Here is an 18,326-nt window from a genome sequence, read left to right as displayed (position 1 = left end):
ACGGGGTGACCCAGGAGGAGCTCTAACCCCGCCACTTCTAGGCAGCTCTGGGAGGGGTAGGGGTGGGGCCTGGGCGGAGGGGGGTGCTGAGATCACAGAAACCACAGTCCCTCCCTCAGAGACTGCCTACTGTCACCTTCCATCTGGGACATTGGTCTTTCTCTGCTGCTTTCTCCATTGGTGAATAAATTTTTTGAGGGGGAAATGATGGTCTAGAGTCAAATGCTGTCTCTGTCACTTAAGACTTTGTGTGATTAGTTGGGCATGGTGCTACATGCCTTTAATTACAGCAGAGGCAGGCAGATCTCTGTGAGATCAAGGCCAGAGTGATCTACATAGCAAGTCACAGGCCTGCCAGGGCTACACAGCGAGACCCTGTCTACAAAAAACAAACAAAAAACAGTGTGACCCTGAACAAGTTCTCTGACCCTTCAGTTCCCTCATCTGGGAGACAAAGCCAGGGGCAGTACACACCTTTCATCCCAGCACTCAGTGGGCAGATCTCTGAGTTTGAGGCCAGCTGGTCTAGAGTGAGTTCCAGGACAGCCAGGGCTACACAGAGAAATCCTGTGTCTTAGGGTTTCAATTCTTGCACAAAAGCAAATTGGGGAGGAAAGGGTTTGTTCAGCTTACACTTCCACACTGCTGTTCATCACCAAAGGATGTCAGGACTAAAACTCAAGCAGGTCAGGAAGCAGGAGCTGATGCAGAGGCCATGGAGGGATGTTACTTACTGGCTTGCTTCCCCTGGCTTGCTCAGCTTGGTTTCCTTCTTTCTTTCTTTTTAAAATTTATTTATTATATATAAGTACACAGTAGCTGACTTCAGACACAACAGAAGGTGTCAGATGCCATTACACATGGTTGTGAGCCACCATGTGGTTGCTGGGATTTGAACTCAGGACCTCTGGAAGAACAGACAATGCTTTTAACCACTGAGCCATCTCCCCAACCCCTCAGCTTGGTTTCTTATGGAACCCAGGACTACCAGCCCAGGATGACACCGCCCCACAATGGCCATACCCCCTTGATCACTAATTGAGAAAATACCTTACATGGATATTCCAGATCTCATGGAGGCATTTCCTCAAGGGAGGCTCCTTTCTGTGTGATAAGTCCAGCTTGCGTCAAGTTGACACACAAAACCAGCCAGTACACCCTGCCTCAAAGATGGTGTTAATAAATGTACAGTATGCTGATTCTATCAGACATGGACCTTCTGCTGCAAGGTTGGCCTTTTCAAGACCCTAGGTTTTGGGACCAGCAAAGTGGCCCACTGTGTAAAAGTGTTTTTCACACATCCAGTCTGACAACCCGAGTTTGACCCCAGAAACCCTAGTAGAACTTATTATGGAAAGTTCCTCTGACCTCCGACCTCCACAGGTGTACCATGTTAACCAAATAAACCAACAGTGAGTTTTTATTTGTTGTTGTTGTTGGCTTTTTGTTTCTGAGACAGGGTTTCTCTGTGTAGCCCTGGCTGTCCTGGAACTCACTCTGTAGACCAGGCTGGCCTCGAACTCAGAAATCCGCCTGTCTCTGCCTCCCAAGTGCTGGGATTAAAGGCGTTCGCCACCATGCCCGGCAGTGGTGAGTTTTTAAAGCCCTGGTTTTGTTTTGTGTTCTGAGGCAGGATCTCACTTCGTAGAACAGACTGTGCTTGATCTTGTGACCTTGCTGCTTTAGCCCCTAAGTGCTTGCTCCCAGGAGCACAGTTCCTTGGGTTGCTCTGTTCCTCCTGTTGCTCTGCCTTCCGGGGCTATTGTGTCTGGACACCCCTCCCGCTCTCCCGGGCTCCCAGAGCAGGCCCAGTCTGGACACACAGCTCCCAGCACTCAGATTCCTGATGTTCTCTTTATTGTCCATTAGAGTGGAGACAGGGAAAGTGACCCTCACCCCACTCCTCGTTGACTACATTTTCCAAGGTCTACGTTCTTTTTCCTGAGTCCACTGGAGCCGCAAGCCTTCATCTAGAGAAAGAAAAGGTTAGGCTTTCTTGCAGCAGGGGTAAGCTCTTGTCCATGTGACCCACAAATCTCTAGAACCTACCCACTTAACCCCTCTGCCTCCCTGGGCAGTGCAAGTTACCCCCTTGCCTTGGCCCAGGCTCACGTCTGCGCCCATTCCAGCTTGGAGGGTTCTGGTTACTTCCATGTTCCTTTTCTGAGCTCCCTGGGCTTCGGCACCTTGGCCCCTTAGCCCAACATTTGGGCGTCACCTGTGACCCATTGACTGTGGAGGACATAGTACTAACTAGAGAGGGGTGGGGTGGCAGAGGGGAGTCAAGGAGGAGGCATGGAGCCCTTGGCTGATGCTAGGCTGGAGGGGATCTCAACCCTTCTGACCATCACTGGGACCTGGTCTCTATAATGTAGGCAATCAACAACGGAATGTTTAAGACCTCTTTTACTGCCGGGCGTGGTGGCGCACGCCTTTAATCCCAGCACTCGGGAGGCAGATGCAGGCGGATTTCTGAGTTCGAGGCCAGCCTGGTCTACAGAGTGAGTTCCAGGACACCCAGGGATACACAGAGAAACCCTGTCTTGAAAAACCAAAAAAAAAAAAAAAAAAAAAAAAAGACCTCTTTTACTGCCTGTGGCTGATGCACTGGCTTAAAAGGGATTGGGAGGCTGGGAGATAGGAGCTTGGTAAGAGCCAGGCCTAGAGAGATGGTGCCCTTGCCAGGTTGCCCTAGAGTTAGGGTTATGCTCAGAGAGCACTGTCATACCCAAAAGAGGCTTCCAACAGTACCTGGAGTGCCTTTGGGATTCTCAGTAACCCAGGTCAAACCTGAAGAACCTGGAAGTAACAGGAGGGCAGTTTGTTCGGTCCTCCCCCCCCCCCCCAGGCTCTCCTCCCCGGGCCCTCCTCCCCAGGCTGTCCTCCCCAGTCTCTCACTGTCCTGTTCTTCATCTTCTATATCCTCTCCGAGCTCTGGGCGGGAGCCGGACCTCAGATACCTTCCTTTGCTGTAGTATTCCTTGCGCTGTAGATTAGCCAGCTGCCCCATGGAAGAGTCTGAGGCTGATGGGAACTGGTTTCTATAGGTAGCAGAATCTGAAAAAGTACCCCAGACAATCTTGAGTCTGTGGCCACCTGCTCTGCCTTTGAGTCAGGCCACTACCGGATTAGAGTTTAAGTTCTCATCTAACACCCCTCCCCCATGTTAAAAAACCTTCAGTGAATCCCCATTCCCCAAGGGTTCTCTTAATCTCTCTGTTCAGCCTGTCTCTGGAACCCCCCCTCCCCCCAGTGGAGACTCAGCTCCAGTTATCCCCATTCCTTCCCTAGCGTCCCCTCCAGTCACTGCCTCTCTGTCAGATGAGCAAGACTGTAGGCCAATGCTCTCTGAATAAATCAGAATACAGCAGAGATGTGAGGAGCAGAGAGCCAAAGAGAACAGATTTGAAAACATGTAAATTTCAAGGAGATCTGGGCTCTGGAAGAGCCTCTTGTCTCCACTCTTCCGCCCCAGAAGGCCCCTGTCACGAACCATTGGTGCTTAAGACATGGCTATCAGACATCAGGACAGTGTCATTTTTTACTCCTGTGGCCAGTCTTCCTGCCCAGCCTTTCTCCACAGGCCTAGGCTTCACGTCTGTCATCATAGCTTGATTACTGCTGCTGATGCTGGCACTAGCCCCAATGCTCTCTTCCTCAGTGGGCAGGTTTTTCGGGGACTTCAGGAACTTCCCTTCACTGTAGTGTATCTTTCGGTGCTTGTCAAAATCACTGGAGTCTGTGGGGCAGCGTGAAAGCTTAGCTTTCCCCCAAGGCCTTCACAGAAGGGCTGCTCCCCACCCAAGCTCTCCTGTCCATCGAGACCCACCCCACGTCTCACATACATGTCTTGGCAAAGTTGTCTGTGGTCTTTGAGTTTTTGTTGTCTCCGTACTGGAGGACCTTGGGGAGGAAATTGTCCATTGTGGCAAACCTGAAGGGGAGGGAGACTAGTTGGGGGTACAGAAGGGAAAAAAATGATGGTGGGGGTAGGTGTTGGGTGAGGACCAAGCTGCTGATTCCCTAGATCAGTTTTGGTTATGCCTGAGGAAGACTGTAGTACCTACCATTTTAGGGTTTGAGGAACAAAGCTATCTGAGACTGCCTTCAAAGGTATGAGGGCAGAGGGCACAGCTCAACTAATCTCTGAGAGGGCTCTCACCTCTCTGCCACTGACTGAGGAGTCACCTTGAGAGAAGACTCTGCAGATGGGTCCTCATCAGTGTCCTGCAGCCTGCAGAGGAGGAGGAGGAGGAGGCAGTGTTCGTGCCCTGAGGCTTCTCTGCCTCTTCCTCTTAGCCACACGTTAGAATACAGTTTAGGCTCAAAAGCTAGGGCTTAGCACCTGTGGTAGGGGGTTCTGGGCTCATCCGCCTTCATAAAGCCATAGTCTTTGTCAGCAGGGTGGTAGGTAGCCAAGATGTTCATTTCATCCCAGCGCTGAGACTTCCTAAGGTGAGGGAAGGAGCAAAGGAGGAAGCTCTTCTGGCGACCCTCTCCTAACAGAGAGGTCTCCTCCATTCTTCCCGGCATTCAAAAAATTCTTCTTATATTCCCTCGTAGAGGCTAGGGTGGGAGCCAGATACCCAGTGATAATCAGTGCTGTGTGGCCAGGATTCCTGTGACACCTGCTGCCCTCTCCAAGTCATGGAACTTCAGATTTCCAACCTATTTGACCTCACCACCTCTCCCTAACCAGGGCCTTGGGACTCTGCTTTTTTCTTGGCTTCAGCTCAAGGTGTCCTGGACGCCTCCCTCCCTTCTGTCTCAGGGCTGCTGGCTAAAAGCCGCTGCTCTTTAAGCTCTCACCTTTCTTACTCTCTAGCCCTCCTTCCCTCGCTCTTTCCCCCTGCCTTTCTACAATAAAGCTCTAAAACCATTAAAAAAAAAAAAAAAAAAAAAAGCTGAGTTGCTTACTTCTCCGAACCGGGGGGTTTCTTTATCAAAATGGAGCTGCTGTTTTTGAGAATGCTCCGAGGCCGCTCCGTGAAAGATGTCCCGGAGTGTGTACTACTCTCCGAGCTGTACACTTTAGCCTCCTCCGGCCCAGGGGTGGACGCCTTACTTGCACCAGTTCCAGTGCCAGGGGATGTGCTGGACCCAAGGCTTGCAACCTCCTGGAGTTGCGGAGCGGGTCCTGAATTGAGGGTCACTGCCCCTTCAGAGGGCTGAATTAGACCAGGACTGCGGACTACAGGGTTCCCGGAATGCAAGAGGGAGCCAGGACCGCGAAGCAAGGCTACTCCGGAGGGTAATCCGGTGTCTGTTTGCATACCTCTGGCACTGCCAGGTACTGCCCTAGAAACCCCGCCAGGGGATTCTGCACTGAGGCCACTAACAGGTGCGAGAGACTCCGGCTTCTCCATAGCTCAACTTGGTAAGCACTTCAATTCCTCTGCCTAGCCTTCTAGCTGCACATAGCCCTGCCCGTTGACCCTGCCCCCACCGCGGCGGGCGGTGGGCGCTGGGGGCTCCGGGTCAGACCGGACCTCCTCTGCCTCTTCTCCCTGGCGCTGAGGCAGGTGAAAGGACGACGATCAGACTTGAGCCTGGGAGCTCCTCCGCACACCCTTCCCTAATTGTTACACCCCAAGACTTTCTTTGTCTCTGTAATTTGTTCCCGCCCTTCTCCATCACCGCCCTTCTCCGAATCAACCAATCACAGTCAAGGGGCCTGGCCAGAGGTGAGGAGCCTTGTGACGTCACAGCCCCGCAACACCAGGGAGAGCCTGAGTAGGGCTGGGTTCTGTTAATAACTCTCAGGTAACCTCTCTGAGGTGTCAGCTCTATCCCTTGAGATTACCCAACGCGACACCGCTAGGATTTTTATTAGTAACTTTTAAGATTTAAGAGTTTCATTGGCACAGAGCTCAAGTTGGCCTTGAAATGTGTGCGGGTAGGAGAGGTGTGATGCAAAGTGTGTGGGGTCGGAGCTGGGTGAGGTGCGGGACTGGGTCAAGGAGAGGTGCGATGCGTGATCGGATTGCGACCTTTCTGGCCTCGGCACTGTGAAGGGCTGAGACTTGGATTTATAAAACTACTTTTTCTCTGTCCGGAAGATAGCGTTTACTTTCATCGCCTTAAAGCGTGCGGTGTTAGGGGAAACCACCAGCCCTTGCGTTAAGGCGAATGCTCTAATATGTCGCTTTCCCCCGACAAGGGTTGGGTCCATGGCGCCGGGCGACGTCGCAAAGTGTATCTGGGCGCCAGCACGCCTTCGTCGCAAAGACGCCTGCGGCGGGCGTTTCTGCCATCCACTGTCGCAAAAGCAGCCCAAATCTTCCCGGCTCTCGTAGCCTCTGTCGTCCCGCTGGGCCGTAAAGCAGTCCCCCGACCCCGTCGTCCTTCCGTTCCCCTCGTGAGAGACCTCGGTTCCTTAGCTGCGGACGCTTCAGTGCCGTAAAGCACACCAGGCCCCAGCCCCCCGGCCGTATTCCCCCAGGGCGCCTGGCCGCCGCGGTTGCCACGGTGCCGCCAAGCGCGGCTGTCGCGCGGCCGCGGTATCAGCGGCGATGGCGGCGGGGTCGGGTGGGAGTGGGGGCTCTGGGGCGGGCCCCGGGCCAGGGCCGGGGCCCGGCGGGGGTGGGGGCCCTGGCAGCAGCGGACCCGGCCTGGGGTCCGGCGGGGGTCTCGGCGGTGGCGGGGAGCTGCACCCGCGCACCGGGCGCTTGGTCAGCCTGTCGGCCTGCGGGCGCACGGCGCGGCGGCAGCAGCCGGGCCAAGAGTTTAACCACGGGCTGGTGCTGAGCCGAGAACCCTTGCGCGATGGACGCGTCTTCACCGTCCGCATCGACCGCAAGGTGCAAAGCCGGGGCGGCTGAAACGAGGTGTGGAGGGGAGTGGGAGGGGACGGGAGGGAGAAGCGGTAGGACTGCCAGAAAGTCTGCATCTCCAACCGAGCCTCCAGGTACCGATAGCGAGCCGGCACACTGTAGTGCACCCGAGAAGAGAAAGGAGAAGGACACGGAGCAGACACATTCATTCTGAAGGAGCATTAGTTTCCCGCAGGACAGGGAGCCAGGGTCCGGTGGTTAGAATGGCTAGTGAACACATCTAGCACAATCTCTTAGGGATGAAAGACAGACGGGTGCCTGAGATGTGATGGAAGAGTAGAGAAATAATAAAAAGCGCAAACTGTTGACAAATAAATGCCCCAAACCAGAAAGATAGATGAGGAGACATGCGAAAAAGGGAGTGTGTGTGACTTACTTGACTCCAAAACGAATTTGGAAAGAGAAGAGAATGAATATGGGTGGAGCTTTGCCTCTAGGATTGGGGTTGGGAATGAGAGTGATGTAGGAGAGCGAGCATTGTGGACCTAAGAAGCATGCGATTGGAGGTGGCTGAGGAGCCACAGAGACTGGGAAGTAAGAGGAGATCAGGTTAAAACCAGGGCCTTTAACCAGCTCGTTCAGTGGGTAAAGGGGGTTGATGTGGTAAAACACGTGTCAGCAGACACAGCACACAGATGCTGAGAGCCAGTGGGTCCTGGTAGTTATGGAGGCTAGTTCCAAAAATTATTTGTGTGTCTATATCAGTGGCCTCAGAGGACAGGGTGAGAGGCACACGGTGCTCTGGAATGTGGCCTCTGGTGATGGGATTTCATACAGAAACTCTGTCCACCACCCTCTCATAGGTCAACTCCTGGAGTGGCTCCATTGAGATTGGAGTGACAGCACTGGATCCCAGTGTGCTGGACTTCCCGAGCAGTGCCACCGGACTGAAGGGAGGCTCATGGGTAGTGTCAGGCTGCTCAGTGCTGCGGGACGGGCGTTCTGTGTTGGAGGAATATGGCCAGGACCTGGACCAGCTTGTCGAAGGGGACCGTGTGGGTGTGGAACGCACAGCCACTGGGGAGCTCCGGCTCTGGGTGAACGGGCGGGATTGTGGTGTGGCAGCCACAGGCCTGCCTGCTCGTGTCTGGGCTGTTGTGGACCTTTATGGCAAGTGCACCCAGATCACTGTGCTGCCCCCTGAACCAGGCTTCAGCCCTCCCACTCCTGTCCCTACACCTCCCCTTGAGCCCTTGGCCCCTCCAGAAGATTCAGCCCTGTCGGAACAGGGGACCTCTGTGGATGAAGGTGAGAACATAGCTTCGGGGAAACATGAGTTTTGGCTGAAGAAATGGGGCAAAAGCTGTCACAAGTCAGCTGGGGGAGGGGAGGGGCCATTGAGCCCAGAGCCTATTACAGGGGAATAGAGGGGTTAGAAGAGATGGTCTCCTGACTGGGCCCTGAAGCATCAGCTGAGCCCTATTCCCCTCCCATCCTACCTGGTCCCTAGCCTTCATGGTGTCCCCAGCGCAGGCACGGCCGGAGACGTTTCCTAACAGCCTTGATTCGCATAATGGTGAGGGCTTCGGGGAAGGCCAGGGAAGGGGAGTGGGTACTGAGGTGGACAGGGTGGGATCTAAGAGATGGTAGGGAGAAGAGGGTCCCAGGCTAGCTGTAGGGAAGAGAGCTGTCTTGACTTCCTTCTTCTTGCTGCTACAGACTTTGCCAGTATGGAGCTGTCTGAGGTGGTGAGCAACGCCATCCTGTCTGCCTACAATGGGGGCCTCCTTAATGTGAGCCTGAGCTCCCCACCAGCAGGGGACGGACTGGCATCCAGTGGGCCAGCCACTTCTCCCATCCTCACTTCCAACGATGCCCTGCTCTTCCATGAGAAGTGTGGGACCCTCATCAAACTCAGCAACAACAATAAGACGGCAGAGCGCCGGAGGCCCCTGGATGAATTCAACAATGGAGTTGTCATGACCAACCGCCCACTTCGGGATAATGAAATGTTTGAGGTATGTAAAATCCTGGAGTCTGACTGAGCTTCCTGCCAAAGATTTGGAGCTAAACGTAGGGATTGATCCTTGGCGGCAATATGCCAACGACTGGTGAAGAACCAAGGGTTTGAGGGCCTGACTTCTGTTGTTATATTTCCTGGACCTGTCTACTCTCACTCAACCCCAGATCCGGATCGACAAGCTTGTAGACAAGTGGTCTGGTTCCATCGAGATTGGTGTCACCACCCACAATCCCAATAGCCTGGAGTACCCAGCCACCATGACCAACCTGCAGTCAGGTACCAGCTCTGGGTAGGGGTAGGGACACAGGCTTGGAGTTGGTGAGATCCAGACAGCCTTTCCTTAACCAGGTGTCCGTCTTTCCCAGGCACCATCATGATGAGTGGCTGTGGGATCCTGACCAACGGCAAAGGCACTCGTCGGGAGTACTGCGAGTTCAGTCTGGACGAGCTGCAGGTGAGTGAGGAGCACAGCAGCCTGGGCCACCAGGGCCACCAGGCAGTGTCCCTTTCTGCATGAGGCTTTTTCTGAGGAGGCAAGGCTGTCATTAGTAGTACCTTTTTTCCCTTTGGTGCTAGGAGTGGAACCTAGGACTTTGGACATGTGTCGCAAGTGCTCTACCATTGAGTTATATCTCTAGCCCCAGCAGCACTAAGTAGGTCGAGATTTTAGAGCAACAACAACAAAAAAGATTGTTTTTAAAATAGTTTAATTTAGGGCTAGAGAGATGGCTCAGTGGTTAAGAGCACTGACAGCTCTTCTAAAGGTCCTGAGTTCAATTCCCAGCAACCACATGGTGGCTCACAACTACCTGCAGTGGGATCCGATGTCCTCTTCTGGTGTGTCTGAAAACAGTTATAATGTACTCACATAAATGAAATATTTAAATCTTAAAAAAAAAAAGTTTAATTTAGTACCTACTGTACATTGGACATTTAGGAAATGTGGAATTATTGTGTCTGAAAAGCAGGGACCCAGCTCCTGCCCAAGAGTGGCTTTATGTGAAATTCTTCAGTGGGTGGTCTCCTGTGGAATGGGGTGGCAGAAAGTGCCCAGGACTGCTGGAACCTGAGCCTGAGTGTAGCTGAATTTCAGACTAGGGTCTTTCTTCTTTGGTTAGGAGGGTGACCATATTGGCCTCACGAGAAAGTCCAACTCTGCCCTACACTTCTTCATTAATGGCATCGATCAGGGTAAGGCGACACACAAGAAAGACTCCTGGCTCAGGGCCGTTACTGGGTCATACCTCAGCCTTCCTTGTGGTGCTTGCTCACCCTCTCTTTGACTCTTCTTTCATCCTGTTCTGCTACAGGCGTAGCTACTCCATTGACACCACCAGTTGTATACGGTGTAGTAGACTTGTATGGAATGGCAGTGAAAGTGACCATCGTCCATAATAACAACCACAGTGACCGTCTCCGCCGGAACAACGCTATCCTGAGGGCTCTGTCCCCCGAGGGTGCTCTTCGTCGTGCTGCGCCTGCAGCCCAGGCAGAACCTGAACGCTTGCTCTTCCATCCTAACTGTGGCCAGAAGGCGGCTATCACCCACGAGGGACGCACTGCCCTGAGGCCCCAGTATGACCCATGGGATGGGAAGACACCTGCAAGGGGGCCCTAATAGGATGCGGGGGCACTGAGGTGGGAACATGGGAGGGTGTCTGTTATAGGAAGTCCTGGACAGAAAGGGGGAAACTTCTGGGAGCAAGAGATGTGGTTGGTTGTCTTGGGACAGTGGGTATCAGACTAATATTCCTAGTTTAAGCCTTGACACACTCAGTGTGCTGAGAGCTGAGTCCTCACTTGCTGTGTCCCCAGTGCCACTGATGACTTCAATCATGGTGTGGTACTGAGCAGCAGAGCCCTCCGGGATGGAGAGGTGTTCCAGGTGCGCATTGACAAGATGGTGGACAAATGGGCTGGCTCCATTGAGATTGGTGTCACCACCCACAACCCTGCCTACCTCCAGCTACCCTCTACTATGACCAACTTACGCTCTGGTGAGCCCCACGAAGGGCAGGGTTGATGCAGGGTGCCAGAGAAGAAGCAGCTCCAGGGTTACAGTTTGTTCCTTGTTCCTCATCTTCTGCTGCCACTGCTGTTCCTACAGGGACCTGGATGATGACTGGGAATGGGGTCATGCACAATGGGACAACCATCCTAGATGAATATGGGCACAACCTGGACCGACTCAAGGTGAGAGAGCAGTCATACTGACTGGATATAGTGCTGGGGGAGTCAGGGAGGCTTGGTAGATGCAGGGCCATCTCAGGCAGGAACTCTGCCTGACTCCTCACTCCAGCCTCACTTCTTCCAAGGCAGGGGACACCGTGGGCGTGGTGCGGCGGGAGGATGGAACGCTCCACTTCTTCGTCAATGGGATGACTCAGGGCCCTGCTGCCTGGAATGTCCCCCCGGGGGTCTATGCTGTTGTTGATCTCTACGGCCAGGCTGCCCAGGCTACTATTGTGGATGACGTGGGTGAGGGCCCGACAGGGCTGGGGTAGAGGATTAGGGTGGCCTTGGGAATCCTTAAAGAAACCTAGAGACTTAATGGGTGATATCTACTATTGCAGAGGTGCCTCCAGTCTCTGAGCCACTCCCTGAAGGAAACAACCAGATGTCTCCCAGTTCTCCATCCTCAGCAGCTGGGGGCTCTGACCTTCGCTTCCACCAGCTGCATGGCAGTAATGCAGTCATCACCAATGGCGGCCGCACTGCTCTCCGCCACAACTGCCGCAGCGAGTTCAACGATGCCATTGTCATTTCCAACCGGTCAGTTTCTAGACTTTTGTGTCTCTACTGTCCCACTGCCTACTTACGTAGGGCCTTAGTGATCCCCACTCTCCCTGACAGAGCCCTGCGGGATGGAGAACTGTTTGAAATTGTCATTCAGAAGATGGTAGATCGCTGGTCAGGCTCCATCGAAGCTGGTGAGGGACCTCTGTGCAGGGGCTGTAGGGTACAGGATCCCTGGGTCCTCGGGATCACTTCTTACCTTGTGTTTTCTCCCAGGAGTTACTGCTATTCGGCCAGAAGACCTAGAATTCCCCAACACCATGACAGACATTGACTATGATACGTGGATGCTGAGGTTAGGCCGTCTAACCTTGACTCCAGCTTGGCAGGGATGGCTGGAGCTGGGTAATATCAGACAACTAAGCCTGTGGTGGCCATAGGACTGAAAGACTCTGGGACCTAATACCCTTTCTCCTCCGTTCTGAGAATTCCCACCCAAGTAGCCCACAGAGCAGTTCCTGCTTTTCTCTGTGGGAATTCTAGGGACAAAGACAAAACTGGGCCTCAGACTAAGGTCAAGTCTCTGTGCCTGATGTCCGTAACACTAGATGGTTTTGATAGGCAGAGACCGAGTAGGGGCCAATTAGTGATGAGTCAGGGAAGCTAAATCCCTCCCTCCTCCTGTCTTCTCAGTGGTACAGCTATCATGCAAGATGGCAATACGATGCGCAACAACTATGGGTGTGATCTGGACGCACTGGGCACAGGTGCACGCATTGGCATGATGCGAACTGCCAAGGGTGATCTGCACTATTTCATTAATGGACAGGACCAAGGCGCTGCCTGCTCAGGCTTGCCTCCGGGTAAAGGTGACTACTCTGGCTTCCAGCCTGCCCCCCTTTGCTCAGATGGATCAGGCCCTCAGGCTTCTGATGCCTTCTTTCCTACACAGAGGTGTATGCAGTCGTGGATCTCTATGGCCAGTGTGTCCAAGTGTCTATCACCAATGCTACCGGCCCCATGGACAACAGCCTGGCCACCAGCAATACTGCCACTGAGAAGTCATTCCCCTTGCATTCCCCAGGTACTGCTTAAGGAGTTTGTGAGCAGGGGGGGACTTATATCTGAGACACAGAGTCTCTTAATCTCCCTGACTCCCGGAGTCTAACACACCATGTACTGGGCATCTTGGGTCTTACTGTGGTGCAAGGTGTCCAGAGGTCTTGAGTCATGGCAGATGCCTTAGCTTTCATCTGCAAGCTTCACCAGCAGTCTGTCTGAAGGTATTCACCCTGACCCTACCCCTGTTCCAAACATCTCTCCACAGTGGCGGGTGTAGCTCACCGATTCCATAGCACGTGTGGCAAGAATGTCACTCTGGAGGAGGATGGCACACGGGCAGTCCGTGTGGCTGGCTACGCACATGGCCTCGTTTTCAGCACCAAGGAGCTCAAGGCTGAGGAAGTTTTTGAGGTGGGCTGCAGAGAAGTAGAAGGGGCTTTACCAGCCCGTCAGACAGGGCCACTCAGTGTTTGCTTTCTCACAGGTGAAAGTGGAAGAGCTAGATGAGAAGTGGGCAGGCTCCCTGCGGCTGGGGCTGACCACACTTGCACCAGAGGACATGGGGCCTGCAGCAGGCAGTGGTCCAGGGCTGCCTCCTTCCTTGCCTGAACTCCGGACAAAGACCACCTGGATGGTGTCCAGCTGTGAAGTGAGGCGTGATGGGCACCTCCAAAGGATGAACTATGGCCGGAACCTCGAGAGACTAGGGGTGAAGCACCTGGCACTGGAGCAGGCAGTGGGGGCTGGGGGTGAGAGTAGAGACAGATCGCTGAGCTGTCTTTGTTGAACCTTGGATCTAGGTGGGAAGCCGTGTGGGCATTCGTCGGTGTGCAGATGACACAATGCACATCTTGGTAGATGGAGAAGATATGGGGCCTGCTGCCACCGGCATTGCCAAGGTAGATCTAAGAGCTTCTTTGAGTTTGGGGAGGGACTAGTTGGTTGGAGTTCTTGTGCTGATTTCTGACTTGCTTCCTTGGTCTGTTCCCAGAATGTGTGGGCTGTGTTGGATCTGTATGGGCCAGTACGCAGTGTGGCCATTGTCAGCTCCACAAGACTGGAGGAACCAGAAGGCACCCAACCGCCTTCTCCCAGCTCAGACACTGGCAGTGAGGACGAGGAAGATGATGAGAACGAGGAGCATGGGCTAAGAGTAAGGCTGCAGTAGGGCCTGCTGGGTTGCTAGGCTACCAGTTACCAGGGTAGTGGGATCTATCTTCTGGTCCAGCAGAGTTCATAGTTGAACTCTGTGTGCACTCTAGTGTGGTGGGTAAAACCTGCTATTGATATCCTGTGTAGCTTACTCTGTATTTCCACACCAGGGCCAGAATCAAGTGGGGATTGTGCCCACAGCCCTTGAATTCCTGGAGAACCATGGGAAGAATATCCTCTTATCCAATGGGAACCGCACAGCCACTCGGGTGGCCAGCTATAACCAGGGCATCGTTGTCATCAGCCAGCCCCTGGTGCCCCATATGCTTGTTCAGGTGTGCCTTTCTTCCTGCCTAGCTCATTACTACTCCAGGGTGAGAGGCCCTTTCTCTTGCAAATGAAAAGATAGATAAAAAATTAGCCAGCTGAGCTGGTTAGTGGTGGCACATGCCTTTATTCCCAGTACTTGGAAGCAGAAAGACGCAGGTGGATCTTTGTGAGTTTGAGGCCAGCCTGGTCTACAAATGAGTTCCAGGACAGCCAGGCCTATGTAGAGAAATGCCTCAAAAGAACAAAAAGACAAACAGAAAACCAAAAGCCAGTTGAAGGAAGTCTTTAGGAACAGACCAGGGTTCAAAGAGCAAGGATGTTGGGGTACAGTTCAGTGCAGAACATTTGTTTGACTTGGATTCTGCTCCCTGCAGCAGTAGAGACAGGGAAGGAGATATTAGAGTTGATAGTTTCTGCTCTCTACAAACATCAAGAAGGGCAGTGTATCAGGCAGGTCACACTCTGTACAGAGACTGATGTGGGTAGGTGGGTGGCCTCTGTCTGTAAGCTGTGCATGTAGAATAGTCCCTTCTCGTGCAGGTGCGAATAGATTTCCTGAACCGACAGTGGACATCTTCTCTTGTTCTGGGAGTTATCACCTGCCCACCTGAGAGGCTTAACTTCCCTGCCTCTGCTTGTGCCCTTAAACGGGCAGCCTGGCTCCTGCGGGGCCGGGGCGTCTTCCACAATGGTCTGAAGGTGAGGAGGGACCCAGGAAGAATGAAGTGACCCAAACCTCTGAATGGAGAGGAGCTGCCAAAGGGAGACGTGCATGTCCTTACCTGGCCCACCTTTGGCCTATTGCTTCCTCCTGTGCTCCTGCCATTGAGAATGTTAAAGTTGGAAGTAAAAAGGGGGACTCTAGGTAAATGAATTGGGAATAGGGCCTAGGCAATAGGCAAAGATACAGGCAAAGGTTAGGGACTGGCAACTAGAAAGAGTGAACGGGCAGGACGGATGCTGGTGTGGTGGTAAGGGGCTGATGTCTGAAGATAGTAGGTCTTTCCTCTCAGATCTGTGAGAAGTTTGGGCCAAATCTTGACACCTGCCCTGAAGGCACCATCCTGGGACTGCGGCTAGACTCCTCTGGAGGGCTTCATCTCCACATCAATGGGGTGGACCAAGGGGTAGCTGTACCAGATGTGCCCCAGCCGTGCCATGCACTGGTGGACCTTTATGGACAGTGTGAACAGGTTAGTGGCAACAGAGGAGAGGAAAAGGGAGTCCTAGGAGCCTGGCAAGCTTCTGGTCCACAGAGGGATCTGGGGACCTGTCAGTCGGTGGCTGACTACTTTGCTCTGCAGGTGACAATTGTGAGCCCTGACCCAGGGACTGCCAGTGGGAAGATTGCTGGAACCCAAGGGGACATGGAAAAAGCTGATATGGTAGACGGTGCGCTAGCCCAAAGGGATGGTATCCTGCCCTTGTCTGCTCATCAATGCCCCATCCAGTACTTCCTAGCCCAGCTCCTATGACTTCCTCCCCTGCCCTTCCAGGTATCAAGGAGAGTGTGTGCTGGGGTCCACCGCCTGCTGCTAGCCCTTTAAAGAGCTGCGAGTACCATGCCCTTTGCTCCCGCTTCCAAGAACTGCTGTTGCTTCCTGGTGCGTCCTAAGCCTCCAGAGCCTGCCTCACTCCCATGGCTCTGGACCCTGGCTGGAGGGCAGTAGTGTGGCTGAGACCCAGGGCCAGCTCACCAGCTTGTCAATCATTGTCCCATAGAAGATTATTTCATGCCTCCACCGAAGCGTAGCTTATGCTACTGTGAATCTTGCCGGAAGTTGCGAGGAGATGAGGCCCACAGGCGCCGAGGAGAGCCTCCCCGGGAGTACGCCCTGCCTTTCGGATGGTGCAGGTTCAACCTTAGGTACATACGGGCCACAGGCATGTATTCTCCTCTGGGCAATTTTCCCTGAGAAAGGAAGAGTCCCAAGAGGGGAAAGATGACAGCCCTCCTTGTGTGTGGGATGACCTTGAGGAACCAGTGACCTTTGACTCGGTGGTCTTATCTGTCCTTTTAGGGTGAATCCCCATCTGGAAGCTGGCACACTAACAAAGAAGTGGCACATGGCATATCATGGAAGCAGTGTAGCTGTTGTGCGGAGGGTGCTGGACCGAGGGGAGTTGGGAGCAGGTATCATGGAGTGGGCTGGGCTGAGGGATCTTGGGAAGAATCATGGGGCTGCCCTCACCCAGGTCTCTTCACAGGTACTACCTCCATCCTGAGCTGCCGACCTTTGAAGGGAGAGCCTGGGGTGGGATTTGAGGAGCCTGGTGAGAACTGTGCACCTCCCCGGGAAGAGCAGCCCCCACCAGTGCTGCTCTCCCCCTCCCTTCAGTATGCCGGGGCAGAGACGCTGGCCTCCAAAGTGCAGTGAGTACATGTGTGTGTGTGTGGGGGGGGGGGGGGGATAGGGGCTCAGGGCTGTACTTAGGTACCCACCGTACCCGTACCCTTTCCTGCCCTGACCTGTTCCTGGTTGTGCCTTTACCTGTCACAGTTCCACTCCCCTCCCCCTAATACACACGCATGCGCGCTTGCACACACGTGCACACACACACACATAGAGGCACGGTTTCACACACACAGAGGCACGGTTTCTCTATGTAGCCCTGGCTGTCCTAGAACTCATTCTGTAGACCAAGTTGGCCTTGAACCTAGAAATTCCAATTCCAGTGCTGGGATTAAACATATGGGCCAGAGGGAATCAGATTCCATTATAGATGGTTGTAAGCCACTATGTGGGTGCTGGGAATTGAACTCAGGACCTCTTGAAGAACAGCCATCTCTCTAGCCCCTTTTGCTTTTTTTTTTCTCTTAAAACAGGATGTCAAGTAGTCTAAGCTGGCCTCGCATTCATGTTTGGTTTGTATCTGAAGCCGGCCTTGAACACTCGGCTCCTGGTTCCACCTCCATGCTGAGTGTGGATTAGATGAGTGCATCTGTAGGCCTGCTTTTCTGAATGTGTATGGATACCAAGTCTTTCAGAATATCCTGCACCAGGCACTGGGTTTGACCCCTAAACTGTGCTTGCACATTGTAACAAATTCCTGGAGTCCTAACACTAAGCGGCAGGGCCACTGGGTCGGAAGTTTAAGGTTGTCCTTCCTTTATAGGGAGGTTGACTCCCGCCTGGTAGAGACCCTATATTGTCTCTCAAAAGTGGGTGAAGTAGACGAGAAGTGCACTTGGAGTGTTTGGAAGACGTGAACTAGAGTGCCAGGGTAAATAAACACATGAAGAGTGCTGGGGAGGAGTTAGCTGAGCAGGCCCAGGGAGGAGAGTACTACATACACAATAGTTGGTGCTAAGCCAGTCACGGTGAACAATATTTTCCAGAAAACAGCAAGGCCTGGGTGGAGGGGGCAGAATTAGCAGTCATGGACCTTGGGAGCCTTACTCTCCTCTCGTTTCTGCTTGGCTAACAGATTCCGGGACCCAAAATCCCAGCGGACACACCAGGCTCAGGTGGCCTTTCAGGTGTGTGTGCGCCCTGGCTCCTATACTCCTGGCCCTCCCTCTGCGGCCCTCAGAGAACTTCCTGACCAGCACTTCAGCCCATCGGAACTTGAGTGGGTCACTAAGGAGAAGGGAGCCACACTCCTCTATGCCCTGCTGGTACGGGTGGAATAAGGGGTGACATACCACTACTCCAAGCACAGCCGGGCCTCAAGCCCAGGACTCTTGAATGACGACTGCCTCCACCTCATTCCCGTGACTGAGAGCATGTCCAGTGCTGTCCTGGCAAGGAGGAGCACGTAGGCAGGCTTTGATTTAGAGCAGGTGTGAAGCACATCTCTACATTCAGGGCCCAGCACACTCCCTCCGCTGAGAGGGAGCCCAGCTCGTCTCGGGGTCCCCCCTTCATGCACTGACTTGGGGAACATGACTCCCTATTATTACCCTCCCCCATATCACTTAATTTATTTCCGTTTTTGTTTCTGGTTACTGTGAATCCCAAAGGAGTCTCTCTGTGCCCACATGAAGCTGCTTTTTCCGTGGCCACTGGGCGCCATGGGGAGGGAGTGGGTAAGGAAGGGCGGCCCGAGGACGCTGTGGGCCTCTGTACAGTTGTTACTGACTCTGATTTCTAAGGAGCCAATAAATACTGTCTTCAGAGCATCTGCCTCCGCCTCTGTCTCCTGCGGCCCGGCGAGTGAAGAGTTCCAGGGGCTTTATCTTCCCAGGCCTCTCTGTAAACCCACATGGAGTTTGGACATCCCGGCACCCGTCTCTAAGCGCTTCCGCC

General features: G+C 53.6%; 2 protein-coding genes across 13 annotated transcripts; one reads left to right on the top strand and one right to left on the bottom strand.

The window, feature by feature from the left end:
* Window positions 1-1,830: 1,830 nt before the first annotated feature.
* LOC110305236 (uncharacterized) lies at window positions 1,831-5,615 on the bottom strand. Of its 8 annotated transcripts, none has more exons than XM_021177088.3 (9): window positions 4,918-5,612; window positions 4,346-4,450; window positions 4,163-4,234; window positions 3,846-3,934; window positions 3,494-3,739; window positions 2,899-3,057; window positions 2,752-2,799; window positions 2,089-2,232; window positions 1,831-1,970 (listed from the first exon to the last, which is right to left on the bottom strand). In XM_021177088.3, exons 1-9 carry the CDS (start codon window positions 5,364-5,366, stop codon window positions 1,912-1,914), a joined length of 1,371 nt encoding a protein of 456 aa, XP_021032747.1. In that variant the 5' UTR covers window positions 5,367-5,612; the 3' UTR covers window positions 1,831-1,911. The 8 variants fall into 8 exon arrangements, with proteins under 8 accessions (XP_021032747.1, XP_021032748.1, XP_085685408.1 ...); XM_021177089.3 differs by having other exon boundaries at window positions 2,113-2,232; XM_085829282.1 differs by having other exon boundaries at window positions 4,346-4,566; window positions 4,918-5,040.
* An 897-nt stretch (window positions 5,616-6,512) lies between these two features.
* Window positions 6,513-18,197, top strand: Neurl4 (neuralized E3 ubiquitin protein ligase 4). 5 transcript variants are annotated; one of them, XM_085829869.1, is made up of 30 exons: window positions 6,513-6,800; window positions 7,637-8,081; window positions 8,284-8,349; window positions 8,493-8,791; window positions 8,961-9,072; window positions 9,162-9,250; window positions 9,915-9,987; window positions 10,107-10,371; window positions 10,612-10,793; window positions 10,904-10,989; window positions 11,112-11,274; window positions 11,370-11,568; window positions 11,650-11,726; window positions 11,809-11,887; window positions 12,226-12,401; window positions 12,485-12,616; window positions 12,860-13,005; window positions 13,079-13,303; window positions 13,395-13,493; window positions 13,586-13,747; window positions 13,917-14,081; window positions 14,617-14,775; window positions 15,090-15,269; window positions 15,381-15,468; window positions 15,573-15,680; window positions 15,799-15,943; window positions 16,098-16,210; window positions 16,285-16,450; window positions 16,904-17,043; window positions 17,506-17,619. In XM_085829869.1, exons 1-29 carry the CDS (start codon window positions 6,513-6,515, stop codon window positions 17,007-17,009), a joined length of 4,593 nt encoding a protein of 1,530 aa, XP_085685995.1. In that variant the 3' UTR covers window positions 17,010-17,043; window positions 17,506-17,619. The 5 variants fall into 5 exon arrangements, with proteins under 5 accessions (XP_085685995.1, XP_085685996.1, XP_021031306.1 ...); XM_085829870.1 differs by having other exon boundaries at window positions 16,904-16,942; window positions 17,506-17,591; XM_021175647.3 differs by lacking the exon at window positions 16,904-17,043 and having other exon boundaries at window positions 12,226-12,395; window positions 17,506-18,197.
* Window positions 18,198-18,326: the final 129 nt, after the last annotated feature.

This window comes from Mus caroli, unplaced genomic scaffold, assembly GCF_978045245.1.
Source record: "Mus caroli unplaced genomic scaffold, Mus_caroli_1 scaffold_13, whole genome shotgun sequence".
In the NCBI taxonomy this organism is placed as follows: Eukaryota; Metazoa; Chordata; class Mammalia; order Rodentia; family Muridae; genus Mus; species Mus caroli.
Note: the sequence above shows the minus strand (reverse complement) of the source record. Positions and strands in the feature narration are given on the sequence as shown.